Below are 19893 nucleotides of genomic sequence, written 5' to 3'. Positions count from 1 at the left end.
CTCAATGGGGAGGGGAGGAGGTAGGGATTCATCAAGAGACACCAAGGGCTGAAAAACACCACTGTCAGAAGAAAGGTTGAGCAATATAAAAAGACTCATCCCAAAACTGTTTTAAAAAGGCAAAATGTATTCACCATGCAGGCAGTATGCAATGAAGTCAACAGCAAATGCAAGGGAGAAATTATTACTTAAATCTCTATCATCTTTAACACTATGTATAAGATTATCCACATAACAAAACCAAAAAAAAAAAAAAACACAAAACATTACATGTGTAAAGATAAACCTGAAAAAACCTGTTTGGTTTTTTTTTTTTCCTTAAAAATGATATGGATAAGAAGTGGAAGATCTCTCCTTTAAGAAGGGCAAACTTAATGTATAAACTGATATAAGCTAAGTTCAAAACACTCCAATGTTCAGCAGCGATCAGAATAGTTTTTAAGCATGAAGGAATTCAAGAAGAGACTGAGGATTTTATCAACCTCTGCTAATGCCCATGACTAAGAACACGAGGCAAACTGAATTATCTTTCAGGATCTGAGAGGATTTGTTCAGAAGATACAAGATCTTTTAATAGGGCAGCATAATACTTGATGCAATATGTCACATTAAAAACCCACAAAAGAGAAATGAAGAAGAAAGCAAGGCTTTTTCATTTTAAAGTCTGCTTGTGCAGCGTTTTCTTTGTGGAACCATTACACTGTTACAGTATTTATGATCTAGAGAATATTATTTTGGAGTTTACTTTCCCATCAAGGCCTCTTTTGGTGCTATGAAGTTTTATGTTGTTTGCTTTCCCCTTTTAGTTAATAGGCTATAAATACATTTACTGCTAAATCTTTTTCTGTGTAGACAGAGCAATTCTGAGGGCTGAGATAACAAATGCAATTTAAGTCTCATGCTGTAAAACAACCTGTTTAACCAAATGCTCTTAATAGCAACTGAACCAGTTCTTCACATGCAATTACAGAACCTGTTTATTGCAGCATCAGCTTAATTCTGCCCTCTCCTACTACCAGAGTCAACACGCAGCTTCTATTTAGGCTATGTCAGAGGCTGACAAAAAATTACCTCAGACTTTTAATCTGTATGTAACTGAAGGACAGGAACTTTTCCTCATGCCTAACACTACTCCTAAGTGAAAAATAAATCATTAGAGAGACTGCTTCAAAACGTATTTGGTAATATGTTGTTATCAATTCCATCCCAGTATTGCTACTAAACGCAATTTCCGCTGCCTAGTGTCTAACCTTCTGGAATCTAATTTCACAAATCCTAAGGATTTTCCTTATTTAGCAACACTAGCCACCACTTCGGGGAGTTTGCCACATCATTTAGAGCAGAACAACTAGGCTGCAAGATCTTTAAGAAAGCTAATCCAATTGAATGGCTTAGTCTTTCCATGACAGTAATACTCTGCAGATCACTCTTTTGTTTTCTGCATGACTCTAAGCATCACAGTCTGGCAGTAAGAAGAGTATCACCCTTGACAATCAGTCCTCACTCTTCAATCTCACAAGGTTCTGTATCATAAATAGTAGCTTGAGTCTTAACAACAAAAACTACCCAAACAAACAAAACACCACCAACAAAAAATAAAACCCAACAAAACCCAAATCGAAACAGCAACAAATAATCCTCCCAAAGGAAAGCAAGAAAACCAAACAAAAACCCAAACAAAACCAACAACCATACAAAAAAACCCCCACCCTCCCCCCCAAAAAAAAAATCAAAAAAATCCCCCCCAAAAAGAAAAAAAACAAAGCAAAAAGAAAACAAGAACCAAAACCTCGAAGCAATAAAATCTCTCTCAAGTAAAACAATCTCCAGCATATGAAAAATGGAAATAATTTAGTTAAATAAGCATTAGCATTAAATAACTGCACTAAGTCTGTGTTGAATCTGTACAAATACTCCTTTGAAAGATGGGGACTGCAGTTTCCTATCATTATTACAAGAAAGTGGAGAAGAGAAGAAAGAAACAATAGCAAAGTTACACAGAATAGCAGGGTACCTGAATTATTCTCATATATATATATAATATGTATATAATCAATTACAATAATTGCTGAAAAAATTAAATTTCTCTCAGAGAAATAAATTACTTATCTGCTTAGCAGCTAAAACCCCACAGAATCCCTTTATTTTTCATTCCACATTAATTCAATCCATTTCAGGTACGTTTTAATTCAAATCATTAATTCATCTGGTGGTGTCTTCTCACCTACCTAGACAACATTTCTGACATTTCTGTAGCCATTTGATCCCTATAAGAAAATTGACAGATGAGCATAAACCAGACATAGGAATATGAAAATCACTCTTCATAACTGTGAAAGTCTCTTGCCAACCAAACCGGAGCTAGCTCAAGTGCAGACATAAACAACCCCACAACCAAACAAAAGAAGAGATAGATTTTATATCATTCTCATTCTAATGTCTTGATTCTATAAAGAGCAATAAATCACACAGGGCAGGGAGAAGAAAACATATGGCATGTAAAAAAAAGTACACTAATCAGATAATAGTTGTTTAAAATATATTATTAGGTACATCAGATTATTTACAATTATTAGGTACATCAGATTATTTACAATTATTAGGTACATCAGATTATTTACAATTATTAGGTACATCAGATTATTTACAATTATTAGGTATATCTTTAACAATTATTAGGTCTATTATGAACTATTATTATGGTCTATCATGAACTATTATTAGGGCCTATGTTGAATTATTATTAGACCAATTATGAACTATTATTAGGCCAATTATGAGCTATTATTAGGTCAATTATGAATTATTATTAGGCCAATTATGAACTACTACTATTTGGTACATGAGATTAACTTGTTTATTAGACCAAGTAGTGGATGTAAGGTATTACAAACTGATTTCAAGTGTATAGATGCACAGTAATGAAGATTATTATGGTGTATTAGTAAGTTTAAGGGGCAATATCAATTGCCTTTGAATTAATTAGCATGGGGTTTGGGTTTATTTGGAGCATTCCAATGGGGAAAGAAAAAAAGCCATACGCAGTCATTTGCAGCTTTGTTCCATTGGCTCTGCAAATAGAAGATATTTATGTTAGACTACTCCCTAGAACCTGAAGTGGGAAAAGGTGGGTCACAATATTCCCTGCTCTCTCACATCCTACTGTTCTATTATTACTAATTAATTTTGTACTGAGAAACAGGATTATACAGACCTTTCTTCCTCACCTTTCTCAATCGTGAGTGTCAAATTATTTATTAAAAGTTAAACTAAGATACTCTGGAAAAAAAAAATAATGTAGAAGTAAAAACTTCCCTCACCTTTTCTCTTCCTACACCTCAAACTGATTTTGAGATATGTCACTGATCTATTTATGGCTGGATAAGCAGATCACAAGAAATAATAACAATCCTCACATAGTTACCCTGGCAACAGGTAGCTTCTTTGTGTCCAGAGAAGGGCAACAAAGGGTCTAGAGAAGAAGTCTTACGAGGAGTGGCTAAGGGAACTGGGGTTAGTTTGGAGAAGTGGAGGCTGAGGTGAGACCTCATTGCTCTGTACAGCTCCCTGAAGCAGGGTGTAGTTTGGTAGGGGGGATTGGCCTCCTCTCTCTAGTATCTGGTAGGACAAAAGGAAATGGCCTGAAATTGTGCCAGGGGAGGTTTAGGTTGGAAATTAGAAAAAATTTCTTTGCTGCAAGAGTGGTCAGGGATTGGAACAGGCTGCCCAGGGAGGTGGTGGAATCCCCATCCCTGGAAGTATTGAAGAAATGTGTGGACATGGCACTTTGGGACATGATTTAATGGCCATGGTGGTGTTGGGTCAATGGTTGGATTCAATCTTAGAGATACTTTCCAACCAAAACAATTCTATGATTCTAAGATAGAAATTGGAACTTGGATTGTTCCAATGCAAGGCACAGAACAGATACACTCCCAACACCTTCAGCCAAGCCAGCTTATGTTAGTGCTATACATTTTATGTTTCAATAAGCCATACACATTTAAAGCACTGCATAGCTGAAAGAGATTATCTATTATTGAACTAATTTTTTTACCTAAGTGCTGAGCACTTAGATTAATTTAACCTTAGGTGCAGTAAATCCTTTATTACACATAGGCTTAGAAATTTTGGATGAGTAATAACATTGCAAGAAGCCAGGAGAGGACCAAGTAAGCACAAATGTAAATGCTGGATATAGTGCCAGAAAAAAGAAACTTTTCCTATTTGACAGGAGCCAAGGGATATTCTTTGCAAAGAAACTCCAAATACTTATGAACCTTTAAATATCTGTGACAACTAATGGTGAAGCAGCAAAATATTGAGGAGAAAAGAAATAAAGTAGGGGCTACAGATTTTCAAATATGACAACAAGTAAGTATCACATGTTCTATTTAAAAAAAAAAAGAGCAAAATACAAGAGTTCCTTCAATATGGCATAGACAAATCCACCTTGGGTTTGCTATTTCATTCCCCAGGTAGTACAGCACAGTGGAAAATAGCCTTTTACTTATGTGAGCATGAAATCATAGAATCAGAATCAATCAGGGTTGGAAGGAACCACAGGGATCATCCAGTTCCAACCCCCCTGCCATGGGCAGGGCCACCTCACACTGGTGGCTGGCTAGAGCCTCATCCAGCCTGGCCAGAGCCTCATCCAGCTTGGCCTTACACACCTCCAGGGATGGGGCTTCAACAACCTTCCTGGGCAACCCATTCCAGGCTCTCACCATGGTGTGGAAACATTGAAGTGCACTGCATGAGTTCAGCGTGGAGTGGTACATGCTTTACCTTGCCACATGTTTGAGTTTTGAGCAAAACTGATCTCTTTTACCTCTTCCAAGAAGGATAAAAGAAAAAAAAAAAAAAGCTCCTTGCTGGATTGGATAAAATTGCAAAGTTGAAAGGGCAATGTTATTCATAACTACATGCAACAAAAGCATGTACAATAATATACAAATACACTGCATTTGAATTTACAATCCATACAAAATCCATTGTCTGCCGTGGCCAAGCTTCTCCAAGAACCTCCTTAAGCCAAAGCCTTGCACAAACCTCCCTCTGAATCAGGCCAACAAACCCAGGCTTCAAAGGCCACCACCCCCCATGCATCTCTACTCCCCCCACTACCAAACCCATGCGACGCAGCTAAAATTTGGCTTGGCAGCTCCAGGCCCTAGCTTGGCTGCTCCAGGCCTTGTGTGATGGTTTAAAACTGTCTTTCTTAATTTTTTCTTCTCAAAGTTCAAGCAGAGAAAGCTAGAGAATGTAAATAAGTCACTGTTGGGTGTAAGAAAGCAAAATAATGATTGTTCTAAACACTTCCATTGGAGAGATAGAAACGTTTAAGAACCACTACTCACAACAGAGTTGGGGCAGTCGGAGTCTGAGTTCACAACTTGCTGGGCTTCTGTCTGGCTGCTGCTGCTTCTTTTCTGGCTGAAGATAACACACTGGCCTTGGCAAGCTAAGTCTAACAGCCTCTCTGCTTCTTGACTCTCTGCCCTCTGCCAGGGGGAGGCCCCCTCTTTGGGGGGAAGCAAAGGGAGCTTGGTTGTGCTTTTTCTGTTGATTGTACATATTTGTACATGTTGTGAATTGTGTCTATTTGTACAGATCCATTGCATTTCATCCTAGATTGTAGCTTGCTTGTAAATACAGCTTTTCATTTGCTTCCAGCCTGAGCTAGCCTGGTTATTGTCAGTGGGGGGGATTTCAGCTCTCACACTGTTACACCCTGGCTGGCAGCATTGCCAAGGCCAAACCAAGGCTCACTCCCACACAAAGAGATAAACAGCCTGCAAGTCGTCCTGGGAGCAGAGAGGGAGGGGAAAAAAAAGGGAAGAGGTAGCTTGTGCTGTTCCCTTATAAAGACTATATGCAGGTATTATGGGAATGAAATAACATAATTTCCTGTGTCCACCCACTGGGCTGAACTGGTGGGATACTGGAACAGGTTGCCCAGGGAGCGTGGAAGCCTCATCCCTGGAGGTTTTAAAGGCCAGGCTGGATGTGGTTCTGAGCAACCTGATCTAGTGTGAAGGGTCCCTGCCCATGGGAAGTCATCAACGATGCAAATATCTTTACAGGTCCCTTTATATAATTTCACCAGAAGTAACGTTTTTACAGGAACTTCTAAGCTGCTCCTAAGGAATCATCCTTTACACATACACTTACTCTGCAGGCAGTGTGGATCTCAATAGCAGAAGCCAAGTAGAATTACAGAATAGTCTGGGTTGGAAGGGACCTCCAAAGATCATCCAGTCCAACCCCCTCTGCAGTCAGTAGGGGCATCCTCAACTAGATCAGGTTGCCCAGAGCCCTGTTGAGCCTCACCTTGAAGATCTCCAGGGATGGGGCCTCAACCACCTCCCTGGGCAGCCTGTTCCAGTGTTCCACCACCCTCATAGTAAAGAACTTGTTCCTAACATCCAATCTAAATCTGCTCTGCTCTAGTTTGAAGCCATTGTCCCTCATCCTGTCCCTGCAGGCCTTTACAAACAGTCTCTCTCCAGCCCTCAAATAGCCCCTTCAGGCACTGGAAGGCTGCTCTTAGGTGTCCCCAGTGTCTCTTCTTCTCCAGGCTGAACACTCCCAGCTCCCTTAGCCTATCCTTGTAGCAGAGATGCTCCAAGTACTTGTGGCACTTCAAAAATTTCACACACAAGAAAACAACATTTAAGACACTGTTTCATTTTAAAACTCATCTATATTAAATATATTCATTCCAGTTTAAAGAACTCACCAGTTAGGACACAGAAAGAACTAAGGAGGTAGTGAGCACAAGTTGCTACTGGGGACTGGATGCCAAGAAAAAAATTTTTCCCCTTTAGAACTATTAAACATTGGCATAAACTCTCAAGGGAGGTGGTGGATTCCCCTACATTAGACAGTTTCAAGGCCCAGCTTCACAGGGTGCTGGGCTATCTCAATTAAACTCTATTCTTACCCTGAAAGGTTGGACTAGATGATCCTTGAGGTCCCTTCCAACTTGATGTTCTATGAATGAATCTATGAAAGCACTATTTCTGTATTCAGAAGAGGACTTCTTACTAAAAACCACAACACACACACAAATTCAGTGTATGCTGGAACCACCAAGTACCAGAAAGGAGAGCACATTTATCACTACTTACCACTGAAGAAATTCTATTTGAAAATAATAAGTTGGTTGTCATCCGTGCCAGGACTCAAAAAGAGAAAGAGAACTGCAGTTGTACTTACAAGCACCTACTAAATTACTCATGTAGCAAGATGCAAATTGGAGAAACTCTTTAGGCAAAAGCAATCTATTTCTAACAAATTTTCTGAGTTAATTTAAGATTCTAACACACTGACTTAAAAGGTCTGTTTAATCAACATGAAAATACACAGAGCACACTGTTCTCAAAGGCATCAGGATAGGAATTAAAAACGAGAGAGACAAGTGGAGAAATGCAACTACTTCATGCCATACCTGCGCAACCCTAAATCAAGCTGAGCCTCATCATTGATGAGTTCTGCCTCACTCTGGGCAATTCTCATTGCAAGCTCATGATCACGACGCTCCTGCTCAAGCACTGCCTGGTGCTGGGTTTCCTCTTCTCGTTCTCTGGCTAGCTGAGCTTCAATTTCAGCCTGTTTGTGGAAAAACCAATTGTCATAGTTTAAAGCTAAGTGCCTTAGCTGAGTGTCCTAGCTATAAACAAAGAATTGGAGCTTTCTGGACATCTTTGAGCAAAAACTTGCAGTGGGTTGAAATTACCCCCCAACTAATTTGGAGAATTACCCCTAAATATGAAATTCCCAGACCAGCTCAGTTGGATGGAAGCAAATGAAGCTGCATTTACAAGCACAACTAAAATCTAGAAACATGAAATGCAACAAATATGTACAAAATATACAATGTTTATATGTATTTACAATTCATAAACAACACAAGAACCCCCTTGGACAAAACCTGGTGGCTATCAATAGCTCTCCTTCCCCCACTTCCCCCCCTGTACAAGGGAAAAGAGAATAGAAAAGAGAAAAGCAGCCACAATAAAGAAATGCAGTCAAGGTCAGCAGAAGCAACCAGCTAGTATCTGCTAGAGTGAAGAGCCAAGGAAAGTTAGTGAACTTTATGTTAGTTATCAGACCAATGGGATGATTTAGACCTTATCATTCTTTTTCTTTTACATCCAAAGGTGTACATTTACATTCTACCACTTTCTACTCAAGATTTGTGGAAAATTTCCTAAGCACCAGCCCAAAACTACCACAAAAGTAAATAAAATTGGCCATTGGATACAAAAGAAAAATAATGATAGGTCTATACAATCCCATTGGTTTGCTAAGGAGGAGAAAAGTCAATTGTGTAAACTGCTCTTTCTGCTTCTTCTCTCTGCAATCTCTGCTTTTGCATTGATCCCTTATCTCTTTTCTGATCTTCTGCCATAGATTGTGTCTATGAGGTAATGGGAAACAGGGAAGGAGAGGGAGAGAGAGAGGGGAGATTGTGAGCAACCCCTTGGACTGTCCAGAGGAGTCTGGGAGCAATTCAAGGGTGTCCTTGTGTTGTTTCCAATTTGTAAACATATGTATGTATGTTTTGTACATATGAATTGCATTTTAGATTTCTAGATTTCCGCTTGCTTTATAAATAGAGCTTCATTCCTCTCCCAAACCTTCTGAGCTAGTCTGGTGATTTATTTTGGGGGTAATTCTCCAATTTGTCGTGGGGGTACTTTCAACCCACCTCACCAAACAAAACCAAAATGCAGCATAATCACATTGTTAGAAAAATATGCCAAGTAATACAGTCATAGCTTTCAAACATGCAAAATCTAACAGCAGTAGGATTTAGTTTGACCAAATTAAACCAAAGACAGCTACAGGTTGCTTTTTGGTTTTCATATAGTTTATCAAATCATCACTGTCCATGACCATTTGCATTATCTTTTCAAATTAAAGCAGCAATTAATTACTCTCTACTTTAAAAAAACACATGATGCTTCTTGCTAGTTGTTATGAAAAAAATCAACCTTCAAAGATTTTAGAGTCAATAAAATTGAGGGAATACAGAGTATGGCACTAACATAACATCCCCTTGATGTTCTGCACTTGGCATTCCAGGACTTTGCAATAGGCATTGGTTCATTTTGAAAAAGGATCAAGACAAACACTGGAATCCTCTGTGGACCTGATTCAGCTTTATTTTAAGTAAATGGCAACTTCTGACTTATTGCAAAACAGAAGCAATCCAGATACACTGCCTCTGCAGAGCAAAACTGTCATTCCAGTTTATCATCATTATTTAACAAAGGATTCTGCACACACAGCAAGTAGAATGTGACCATCTACTTCATACTTCTGAAAGTCATCCATACCAAGCCTTAGCAGTGTCTTTCTTGGTACCCAGAACTCAACAAAAGGTTCTGGAACAAAAAAAAGGTGCTGGAATGTGTCCAAAGAAGGGCCACAAGGATAATCAGAGGGCTGGAGCACCTCTCCTATGGAGACAGACTGAGAGAGTTGGAGCTGTTCAGCTTGAAGAGGAGAAGGCACCTAAGAGACTCTTCTGTGGCCTTCCAGTATCTGAAGGGTGCCTATAAGAAAGCTGGGGAGGGACTTTTGAGGGTGTCAGGGAGTGATAGGACTGAGGGGGATGGAACAAAAATAGAAGTGGGCAGATTCAGATGGGATGTGAGGAAGAAGTACTTCCCCACGAGGTTGCTCAGGGAGGTGGTGGAAGCCTCATCCCTGGAGGTGTTGAAGCCCAGGCTGGATGTGGCTGTGAGCAACCTGCTGTAGTGTGAGGTGTCCCTGCCCATGGCAGGGGGGTTGGAACTGGATGATCCTTGAGGTCCCTTCCAACCCTGACAATCCTATGATTCTTCCCACTCCTCATTGTGAATTTGCACCATTAATCCCTGCAGTAAGAACAGTGACTTGATCCCAAGCAGAGAGGCAAGGTTTCAGCTGCAGGTATCTACTCTACATGAATGCAGGCAATAGGACTACCAAAGACAGATGTGACTTCTGGTAAGAGTGACAATTATGCCTGACATGAAACATCTGCAAAAACTGCAAAGGCCAAACTGGGATTCTCCAGTGCTGTGTATTTTTAACACTTAAATAACTTTTTAAACCTTTTTAAAAAAAAGAAAAATAAAAAAGGACCTCTACTCAGAAGAGCTCACCTTGATGTGAGTAGGTGATCTGTCTTGGCATGCCTAATCCTGATTTTTGCCTTACATTTACTGCTAAAGCAATGCTGCTGAGTGACTCTGAGATATGCATTTATAAAATGAAGGTGGTAGACTCACAGGAGAACCAAAACTGTGCAAAAAACTTGTAATTGCTTTTTCTAAAATCCAATCCACCACCCAACAAAACCAAATAACCCTCCAAAACCCACACTAACCTGAATACGCTTTTCTTCCCCTTCTCTCTTTTTCCTCTCTTCCTCTTCCTGTTTTCTCTTTGCCTCAATCTCAGATTTCCTGTTACAGAAGAGGAGGGAAATGAAAACATGTTATTACAATGCAAGTGAGTAAGAGAGAAAGAGCACCTTCCATAAAACTGAATGGTAAGCCAGAAGTTGGTACAGCCCTGATGACAGGAAATTACATGTCAGGCTTGAAGCAACCTGATTTAGTTGGGGATGTCCCTGATTACTGCAGGGGGTTGGACTACATGACCTCTAGAGGTCCCTTCCAACCCAGACCATTCTATGATTCTATGGATTCTGTGTGATTCTATGAGATTCTATGTAGTCCCTATATTCTCTTAGTCCCTCATGCCTAATTTCCTGTCTGGGCACACTGGCTGACTGTATATCATCCTCTCTCCAAATATTCACATGGATGAGTTCCTGTGTGATCTGCTCTAAGTGATCCTGCTCTGGCAGGGGGCTTGGACTAGATGAGGTCCCTTCCAGACCCTAGTATTCTGTGATTCTATGGGAGCTGCAACTTGGAGAGGGACCTTGGGATATTGGTTTACAGACAGCTGAATGCAAGTCAGCAGGGCCCAGGTGGCCAAGAAAGCCAATGGCATCCTGGCAACAGACAGGACTAGAGGAAACTATTACAAGCTGTAGCCAGGTGGGGGTTGGTCTCTTCTCCCAGGCAACCAGCAACAGAACAAGAGGACACAGTCTCAAGCTGCACAGGGGAAAGTTTAGACTGGACCTTAGAAAGAAGATCTTCCCAGAGAGAAAGACTGACCATTGGAATGGTCTGCCCAGGGCAGTGGTGGAGTCACCATTCCTGTGGGGTGTTCAAGCAGCCTGTGGACCTGGCACTAAGGGAGATGGTTTAGTGTTGACTCTTTAGTACTGGGTTGAGGGTTGGACTGGATGTTCTGATCTTTGAGGTCTCTTGCAACCAGATATATTCTATGATTCTGTAAAGCCAAGAAACCTTCCAAGTCCATCTGTATTTCCAGCTGCACTTACCTTATAAATCTCTGGGAAAGGAACCATTTTAACACTGCTTAGCACACCAGGAGTACAATCCAAATGACTCTCTTTAAACACAGGAGTATTAGATAGATATATAGATATATATATAATAATGACCTCATTCAAGCATCTTTTCCTATTTTCTTCTCATTCTATAACCAGCAACTTATTGAGAACTCACAGACGTCTCTCCTCTTCCTCCTTCCTTCGTTGTTGCTCTTCCTCCTCACGTCTCTTTCTTTCTTTCTCCATTTCCTCCTGGATGCGCCGTAACCTCTCTGCTTCCTCTTCTTGCTGTTTCTTCTTTTGCAGTGCACTCAGCAGCTGCTCTGAGCTTCTCACTAGAGCATCATATTCTTTCTGTATCTGTTCTCTAGTCATTATAGTGGTCTGCAAAACAAAGTAAAAGGGGATTACACTCTTTCAGGTTTGTATTTCACTTTTGAGATATGTATAGTGAAAAAATATTAAGTGAAATGAGAGCACTGAGCAGTGTAATTAAATGACACTGATACTTTTGAGTGGAGGAGCTTGAACACATCCTGTTTCTTCCTAAAAACCTGGGGATCCATGACTCTCATATAAAAGCACACAAAGTAATCACTATTTTCTGACTGAAATTAAGCATATCTTCATTTTTTTAACCCTTGCACTTTTAAGCAACAGAAATTAATTCTTACCACACTAAGACGAAAACTAAGAGCCATTGTGTCCTGTTCTTAGCTGCTGTAGTGATTACTCCCAGCTCTGCTTTTTATGCCATAATGCAGAATGTTTTTTCTTACTACGTGTGCTAACACCCAGAAAAGATATTGAACCAGGCTGTGACATGTTAAAGTGTTCTTACAGACTTCTACGACTTTTTTAAAGAAGGTGTAAGTAACAAAGAAACAGGTTGAAAATAATTTTAAAAAACAACAGCCTTTTGAAATATGTTTGCTTTCAAACCTCATTGAGAGCTACAGTTTCATTTCAGTTTCCAACTCACATTGATATGTCCTAATAACACTGCACCATGAGGTATTTTCACCTAGTGCCATGGTCTGGTCAATGTGGTGGTGTTAGGTCATAGGCTGGACTTGATGATCTCAGAGGTCTATCCCAGCCTCAAGAATTCTGTGATTCTGTGTACCACGATGATAATCAAATTAACTTAATTTTACAAGAAAATAATAAACTCTAGTTCACCATAGGATGTTAGGGGTTGGAAGGGACCTTCGAAGATCATCGACTCCAACCCCCCTGCCAGAGCAGGACCAGAATCCATCACCATAAGTTAACTCTCCATCCATCACCATAAGTTAACTCTCATCTTTTCAATCATGATTTCAAATAGGAAAATCCTGATAGTGTACACTACAAAAGCTGTAATATTGCACGAGACAACAATTCAACACCTCAATTTTTTCTGACATTATTAAATCCCACTGTGCTTCCATTTGGTCTGTGTGCTTTCGTGGTAAGAAACCGAGAACTACAAACCCTGAAGCACAATCAGCAAGTTGAATATTTTTTACTACCAGTCTGATAAAACCTCCTAATTGGAGTAGAAGTCTCTTCACTGTGATAAATGCTTGCACATTTCAGCCCTGATTAATTGAAAACACTGATAATTTGCATTATTTCAATAGTAAAAGTAACAAGCCAATTACTCTACTCTGCCCTGCTGAGATCATCCCTGCAATACTGTGTCCTGTTTGGGGGTCCCTGGTTCAAAAGAGACAGAGAACTGCTGGAGAGAATCCAACAGAGAGTCAAGAGGATGATTAGGGGACTTGAGCATCTCCTCTATGGAGAAAGACTGAGAGCCCTGGGGCTGTTTATTCTGGAGAAGAGAAGGCTGAGAGGGGATCTGATTAATGTCTATCAATATTTGAGAGGTGGGTGTCAAGTGGAGGGGGCCAGGCTCTTTTGGGTGGTGCAAAGGAATAAGCCAAGGAACAACAGGTTCAAACTTGACCACAGAAGATTTCAGCTCAACATGAGGAAAAACTTTTTTCCAGTGAGGGTGACAGAGCCGTGGAGCAGGCTGCCCAGAGAGGTTGTGGAGTCTCCTTCTCTGGAGGCTTTCAAAACCCACCTGGATTCATTCCTGTGCAAACTCCCCTGGGTGATGCTGCTTTGGCAGGGGGGTTGGACTGGATGATCTCCTGAGGTCCCTTCCAACCTCTAACGTACTGTGATACTAACAAGACTCATCTCACAGTATCAATGATGTATTTTTGCTTTCAGTTCTCCAGTGCCAATTTCTAAACACAGTTGCAGTGTATTCAGCCAATTTCATGATTCACTTCAGTTGCATTCCCCATTTTCTGTGAATTTACCCAGTGTCCCTGAGAATTCAGACCTCTATATTAAAGCATCTGTCCTAGTAAGAATAATACATTGGCCTTCTACTTTAGATTCAGCTGTTTAAAGATTCCAGTTATGAGAAACTCTTTCTCTGATTATTAACATACCTTAATTTTGGTCATTGAGGCATCAATAGAGTGCTCCAGCTCCTTGACCTGTTTGCTTGTCTCTGCCTTGCCCTCCTTCAGAGCATTTACTACTTCATTAAACTTATCAAGTCTCTTCTTCAGTGTCCGGACTTTTATCAGGCCATCAATGCTGTGAAGATAGAACAGCTGACTTCTATCTTACCCTGATTTGACAAGGTGACATATTTTTCAACTACCACTAATCACTTCTGTTAATGAGGTAGACAGGAAAGACAAGTTTTGCCCTCAGCAAAATCCCAATCACTCTTTTTTTTTTTTTGTTTCAAATTCAACCATTATCACAGGAAGCAACTCAGCAATGGAGACTTTTGCAAACAAAAGTTAAAACTGATTAGCAGATGGTAACTTCAAATGGAAAACTGAAAAAAAAACCAACTGAATAGGAGCCAGCAGTGTGCCCAGGTGGCCAAGAAAGCCAATGGCATCCTGGCTGGGATTAGAAATGCTGTGTCCAGCAGGAGCAGGGAGGGGATTGTCGCCTGGGACTCAGCTCTGGGGAGGCCACACCACGAGTACTGTGTTCAGTTTTGGGCACCTCAGTGCAAGAGAGATGTGGAGGTGCTGGAGCCAGGGCAGAGGAGGGCAAGGAAGCTGTGAAGGGCCTGGAGAATAAATCTGATGAAGAGAGACTGAAGGAGCTGGGAATGGTTAGTTTAGAAAGGAGGAGACTGAGGGGAGACCTCCTGGCTGTCTACAACTACCTGAAAGGAGGTTGTGGAGAGGTTGGTGCTGGTCTCTTCTCCCAGGTCATTAGTGATAGAACAAGAGGGAATGGCCTCAAGCTACAACTGGGTAGGTTTAGACTGGACATTAGGAAACATTTTTTGATGGCAAGAGTGGTCAGGGATTGGAATGTGCTGCCCAGGGAAGTGGTTGAATCACCACGCCTGGATGTCTTTAAAGGTGGTTTGGATGTGGTGCTTGGGCCTATGGTTTAGGGGTGAACCTTGCAGAGTAGGGTTCTGGGTTGGACTTGATGATCCTGAGGGGCTTTTCCAACCTGAATGTTTCTGTGATTTTGAGAATTAATGTGGGATTGTTTTGGTTTTCAACAACAGATCATTAGTACATACTAGAGGATTTTTGCTGAAGTGAATAAAGGTTGAGTTGTGGCACTTACTCAGAGAGTCATGGAACTGAATCAGAAAAAAAAAAAAGATTAGCTAAACAAGGACTGCCCAGGGAGGAGGTGGAGTCACCATCCCTGGAGGTGTTTAAGGAAAGACTGCATGTGGCACTTTGTGACATGGTCTGGTCAGCATGGGGGTGTTAAGTCATAGGCTGGACTTGATCCCAGAGGTCTATTCCAGCCTCAAGAACTCTGTGATTCTGTGAACTGAATTGTTAGATCTCACAGGACAAAAATAAAGTTTGGGGAACAGTCCAAGAAAACTTGGAGCTCTTTAAGATCACATGTACCAGTCAAAAATCTGCAGAGACAGTCTTCCTAGAAAGAAATCACTGAATTGGGATTCAGGAAAACAACACAAAGTAGAAACTAAAATAATTGAGGACAAGTACACAACAGTGTAAAAATATAGAGACATGGTCAGAAATGCCAAGGTACAACCTGGAGCAGGTTGCCCAGGGAGGTGGTTGAGGCCCTTTCCCTGGAGATCTTCAAGGTGATGCTGGACAGGGCTCTGGGCAACCTGATCTAGTTGGGGATGTCCCTGCTGACTGCAGATGGGGTTGGTCTGGATGAGCTTTGGAGGTTCCTTCCAGCCCAAACCGTTCTATGATTCTATAAAATGAAACCACTCTCAAAGGATGTAAAAGAAAGTATTTTATAAGAACCCCACTATTAAAGAGCAGAGTTGGATTTTTATCAAAGAATGAGAAGATGTCAGCATAGCTCCATGGCTGAAGTGTTTTTTCCACCAGTATACTACACAGTCAGTTTAAAGCTAATGGGATTAATTTATCTCAAGAAGAGACAAGACAGAACACACAATTATTTTTAAGATAAAGAAAAGGAGGTCTATAATGGAAATTGTAAATGGATAAAGGACCAAAAAAAATTTAATAAGCTTAATTTAGACTTAGAAAGACTTCACTAAAGATTTCTACTAAGTAGGCCATCACTGAAGGATTTTATGAACAAAGAGCTACACAAACATCTTCGGAAAAGTTCACATTTAGTCTACTAATCCTTGGGAGAGAAAGGAGGAACAAAGTCTTAGTTGTACTTAGCATCATTCTATGACTTCAGATGTTTAGATAAGCACAGTGAATTTGCTCTTCACATTCACCAAAAAAGTATCACTACAAATTGGTTTTCTTCAAGCAAGGAGTTGGCTCTTACCGTGGTTTGTGCTTTCTCTTGCAAAGCCACATGCGAACTGTCTTCTGTATTTTAATGCAGGCACTGGCTCGGTATTTTATCTTATTTTTCACTGTAAATACACAGAGGAGACTGAGTCTCAATGGTTTATACAATTTAACACAACTCTTACATTACTCACATGCTTGACAGCTCAAAACTGTACACAGCCTACGTTGTGTTTGAGAGTTGGGTCTGTAGCGGAACCACAGCACAGAGGATACAGCACACAACAGAATTCATGACCCTGAGCCAAGCACAGAGGCTCCCAACCAAAGCAAAGAAGAAGAATTCAGCAGGTGTACACTCACATGTGTGCACACTCTCCCTCCCCTCCAGACTCACAGATATCAGTAACCTCAGGGAAAAGTCACTGGACCTAGCAAGCAGCAAATGCTCAGTTCAAAGTCTGTGTCCTGCACTGCAGGGTAACTGAGTAGCCAACATCTGCTACAGGTAATAAAGTGGCTGCCACTCTGCTCACATTTCAATGCTGATACCAAAACCACAAGACAAAACCTCTGTCTGCTGTTGTTCTAAAACCATCTTCATCTAAAGACTCAAATGATTGGGACCAAGAGGCAAGCTAAACAGAGACTAATTTCAAGACAGAGGCACAAGCATGCATGCTGAGCAGCTCAAAAGAGCAACAATAACTGCAGGGGTTTTATCTACGCCAGGAACACAGACACCTGAGAATCGATGCTGCCTTCAGACATCAGCTGAGCACATGGTTGGCATTTAACTGCTGGACTTAGGAGATGAAAAAGTTGGCTTCTACGTTTTGGATACCTATTTCAGCTTTATTCTGGGGATAAAATCAGCTTCTGATTTCCCATAAATCACTAAAAAAAAGTAAGGCATGTGAAACCAGGGAGTTATTTCTCTGGGTTTTTCACTTTTTTGGACACAGTGACAGACCTTCTGTCCTATCCTCCTGAAAAAAACAGACTAAACAGCATACATTTGTAGGTCAAAAGCATTATTTTAGTGTCACAATTTCTGATGTCTGAAACCTATAGTTTCACAAATTCTATTTACCCCACTAATAGCAACAATAAACAGGATCCAATCAGCCGTGGTTGTAGATACCATGGCTGTGCTGGCCCAAATGCACAGCCACAAGGCATGAGACCTTCAAGCTCTTCTTCTCCATCTTCATGCATACTTTTCACTCTCTGTCTTATTCCATGTCCCTTACATGCAGGCATCAGGCTTCTCCTCATCTCCCCAGGTATTGTTAACTAAGCACACCACAAGCACCAGCCTCTTCCACACTACCTCGTTCCTACTCTGTGCAGTAAACTGGACAGGCCAAGCACTCAGAAAACACAAATCAATAGTGTCAGCCAGCAATAAGTGCTGGAGTGGAGATATGGGTATGGAGCCCCATAATTTGTCTCAGTGCTTTCACACATGCAGTGTCTGCCCAGAACTGACAATCTCTATGCAGGACACTTCCCAAAACTAAAGAGCCTGTGATGGCTGTCCAGGGAGGTTGTGTGGTTGACATCTCTGGAGATGTATAGGAAAAGCCTGGATAAGGCACTTAGTACTATGGTCTGGTTGATTAGTTAGGCTTGGGTGATTGGTTGGAACTTAATAATCTTGGAGGTCTCTTCCAACCTGGCTGCTTCTGTGATTCTGTGCAAGTGTTCACCTAGGCTTGAGGAAGCACCCAAGCAGACTGGAAATGGGAGACTGGTGACAGGTTGTACATCCCACTTTGGAAAACCTCTACTCTAAGCCTCCCTGCATGAACCTAACATAACGCATTAAAGAAAGAGTCACCAACCTTGAAATCAATTACTCAAGGCTTCAGTAGGCAACCATCCTATACATGTCCCTGGCCACATTTCAAGGTGATGTTGCTTTACTGTGCTTTTAACGAGCATTTTGATGTAATAAAGCAGAAAGTACATACATTTAATGACGGAGAGAGAACACCACTGAACTTTTTTCCAGCGGCTGCAGATGAGCCAACGGTTCACGCGCTTAACGAGCTCTGCCAAGTGATCCGGGTCAGACTTCATTATCTGATCAAACTCTGCAAACTAAATAAAACAAAACAAACAACCCCAAAATGTGTTAGAAACTAGGAGAACAGAGAGCCTTAGACATTATTATTCCTCAAGGTAAAATATTTTTCATGTAAAGGGTAAGTCATCTTTCTAGCTGTCCAGCAGATTGAGGGAGGTTCTCCTCCCCCTGTACTCTGCCCTGGTGAGACCTCACCTGGAAAATAAATCTGATAAAGAGCAACTGAAGGAGCTGGGGATGGTTAGTTTGGAAAAGAGGAGGCTGAGGGCAGACCTCATTGCTGTCAACAACTAACTGAAATGAGGTTGTAGAGAGGCTGATGCTGGTCTCTTCTCCCAGGTAATTAGTGATAGAACAAGAGGGAATGGCCTCAAGCTACTACTGGGTAGGTGGAGAGTGAACGTTACAAAACACATTTTCACTGCATGAGTGGTCAGGCATTGGAATATGCTGTCTGTGCAGGTGGTTGGGTCACCAACCCTGAATATGTTTAAAGGTGGTTTGGATGTGGTGCTTGGGTATATGATTGAGGGGTGAACTTGTAGAGTACGGTTCTGGGTTGGACTTGGTGATGCTGAGAGTCTTCCAATCAGAATGTTTCTGTGATTCTGCAATCCAGTTCTGGGCTCCCCAGTTCAGGAGGGACAGGGATCTAGTGGAGAGAGTCCAACAGAGGGCTACAAGGATGATGAAGGGACTGGAGCACTGCCTGGGGAGGAGAGGCTGAGAGCCCTGGAGCTGTTTAGTCTGGAGAGGAGAAGACTGAGAGAGGATCCAATCAATGTCTATCAGTATCTGAGGGCTGTGGGTCAGGAAGGAAGGAAGAGAGAGCCTCTGTGAGGGTCATGGAGCACTGGAATAGGCTCCCCAGGGAGATTGTGGAGTCTCCTTCTCGGGAGACTTTCAAGCCCTGTTTGGATGCATTCATGTGTGACCTGCGCCAGATTCTATGGTCCTGCTCTGGCATGGGGGTTTGGACTTGGAGACCTCCAGAGCTGGTGGAGTCACCGTCCCTGGAGGTGTTTCAAATAAGACTGGATGAGGCACTTAGTGCCATGGTTTAGTTGATTAAATGGTGTTGGGTGATAGGCTGGACTAGATGATCTTGAAGGTCTTTTCCAACCTGGTTAATTCTGTGATTGTGTGTCCCTGCCCATGGCAGGGGAGTTGGAACTGGATGACCTTTGGGGCCCCTTCCAATCCTGACAGTTCTGTGATTCTGTGAACATTCTGCTGGAACAAAAATCATTTTCCTTCCTAGTCACAACAGCTCCCTACTTCACCTCTTTCCTCTGCATTGCAGCAGCAATGCTCACAATCACAGAAAGATTGCAGCTACAAACAGATTTTACTAGAAATTATTTTTTTTCTTTGTTCTGACTTGCTCTTTTTAATACTTAACATAAGTCTTAAGTGACATCTGGGAATACTAACATAGCCTTAGAAACACAAAGCATTACCAACAAGACCATGAAACCAATTATATTTCTATTAATATTGATTTTTTTTCATAGAAAATGAAAATTATTTACAAAAACCCCCAGGCAACTTTATTTAAATTAGCCACACTTTTAACCATGTTTGAGCAATATCAGATTCTG

The 19893-nt window shown here is 41.3% G+C and overlaps 1 protein-coding gene across 4 annotated transcripts in view; it reads right to left on the bottom strand.

Annotated features, from left to right (window-relative positions):
* The window catches only part of MYO6 (myosin VI), a 106891-nt gene that overhangs the window by 13887 nt on the left and 73111 nt on the right, over nucleotides 1–19893 (bottom strand). For 2 of the 4 annotated variants that reach the window (XM_054392211.1, XM_054392219.1), the window contains exons 22-29: nucleotides 18177–18306; nucleotides 16235–16325; nucleotides 13888–14038; nucleotides 11610–11818; nucleotides 10388–10466; nucleotides 7457–7617; nucleotides 3042–3071; nucleotides 2229–2267 (exon numbers count right to left, since the gene is read on the bottom strand). In XM_054392211.1, coding sequence (XP_054248186.1) covers nucleotides 2229–2267; nucleotides 3042–3071; nucleotides 7457–7617; nucleotides 10388–10466; nucleotides 11610–11818; nucleotides 13888–14038; nucleotides 16235–16325; nucleotides 18177–18306 — 890 coding nt within the window. The remainder of the gene's footprint in view (nucleotides 1–2228; nucleotides 2268–3041; nucleotides 3072–7456; nucleotides 7618–10387; nucleotides 10467–11609; nucleotides 11819–13887; nucleotides 14039–16234; nucleotides 16326–18176; nucleotides 18307–19893) is intronic. The other 2 variants (XM_054392226.1, XM_054392233.1) reach the window with 1 other exon arrangement.

This window comes from Indicator indicator, chromosome 2 (genome assembly GCF_027791375.1).
Source record: "Indicator indicator isolate 239-I01 chromosome 2, UM_Iind_1.1, whole genome shotgun sequence".
Taxonomy (NCBI): domain Eukaryota; kingdom Metazoa; phylum Chordata; class Aves; order Piciformes; family Indicatoridae; genus Indicator; species Indicator indicator.
This window is presented reverse-complemented; position numbering and strand designations above follow the sequence as displayed.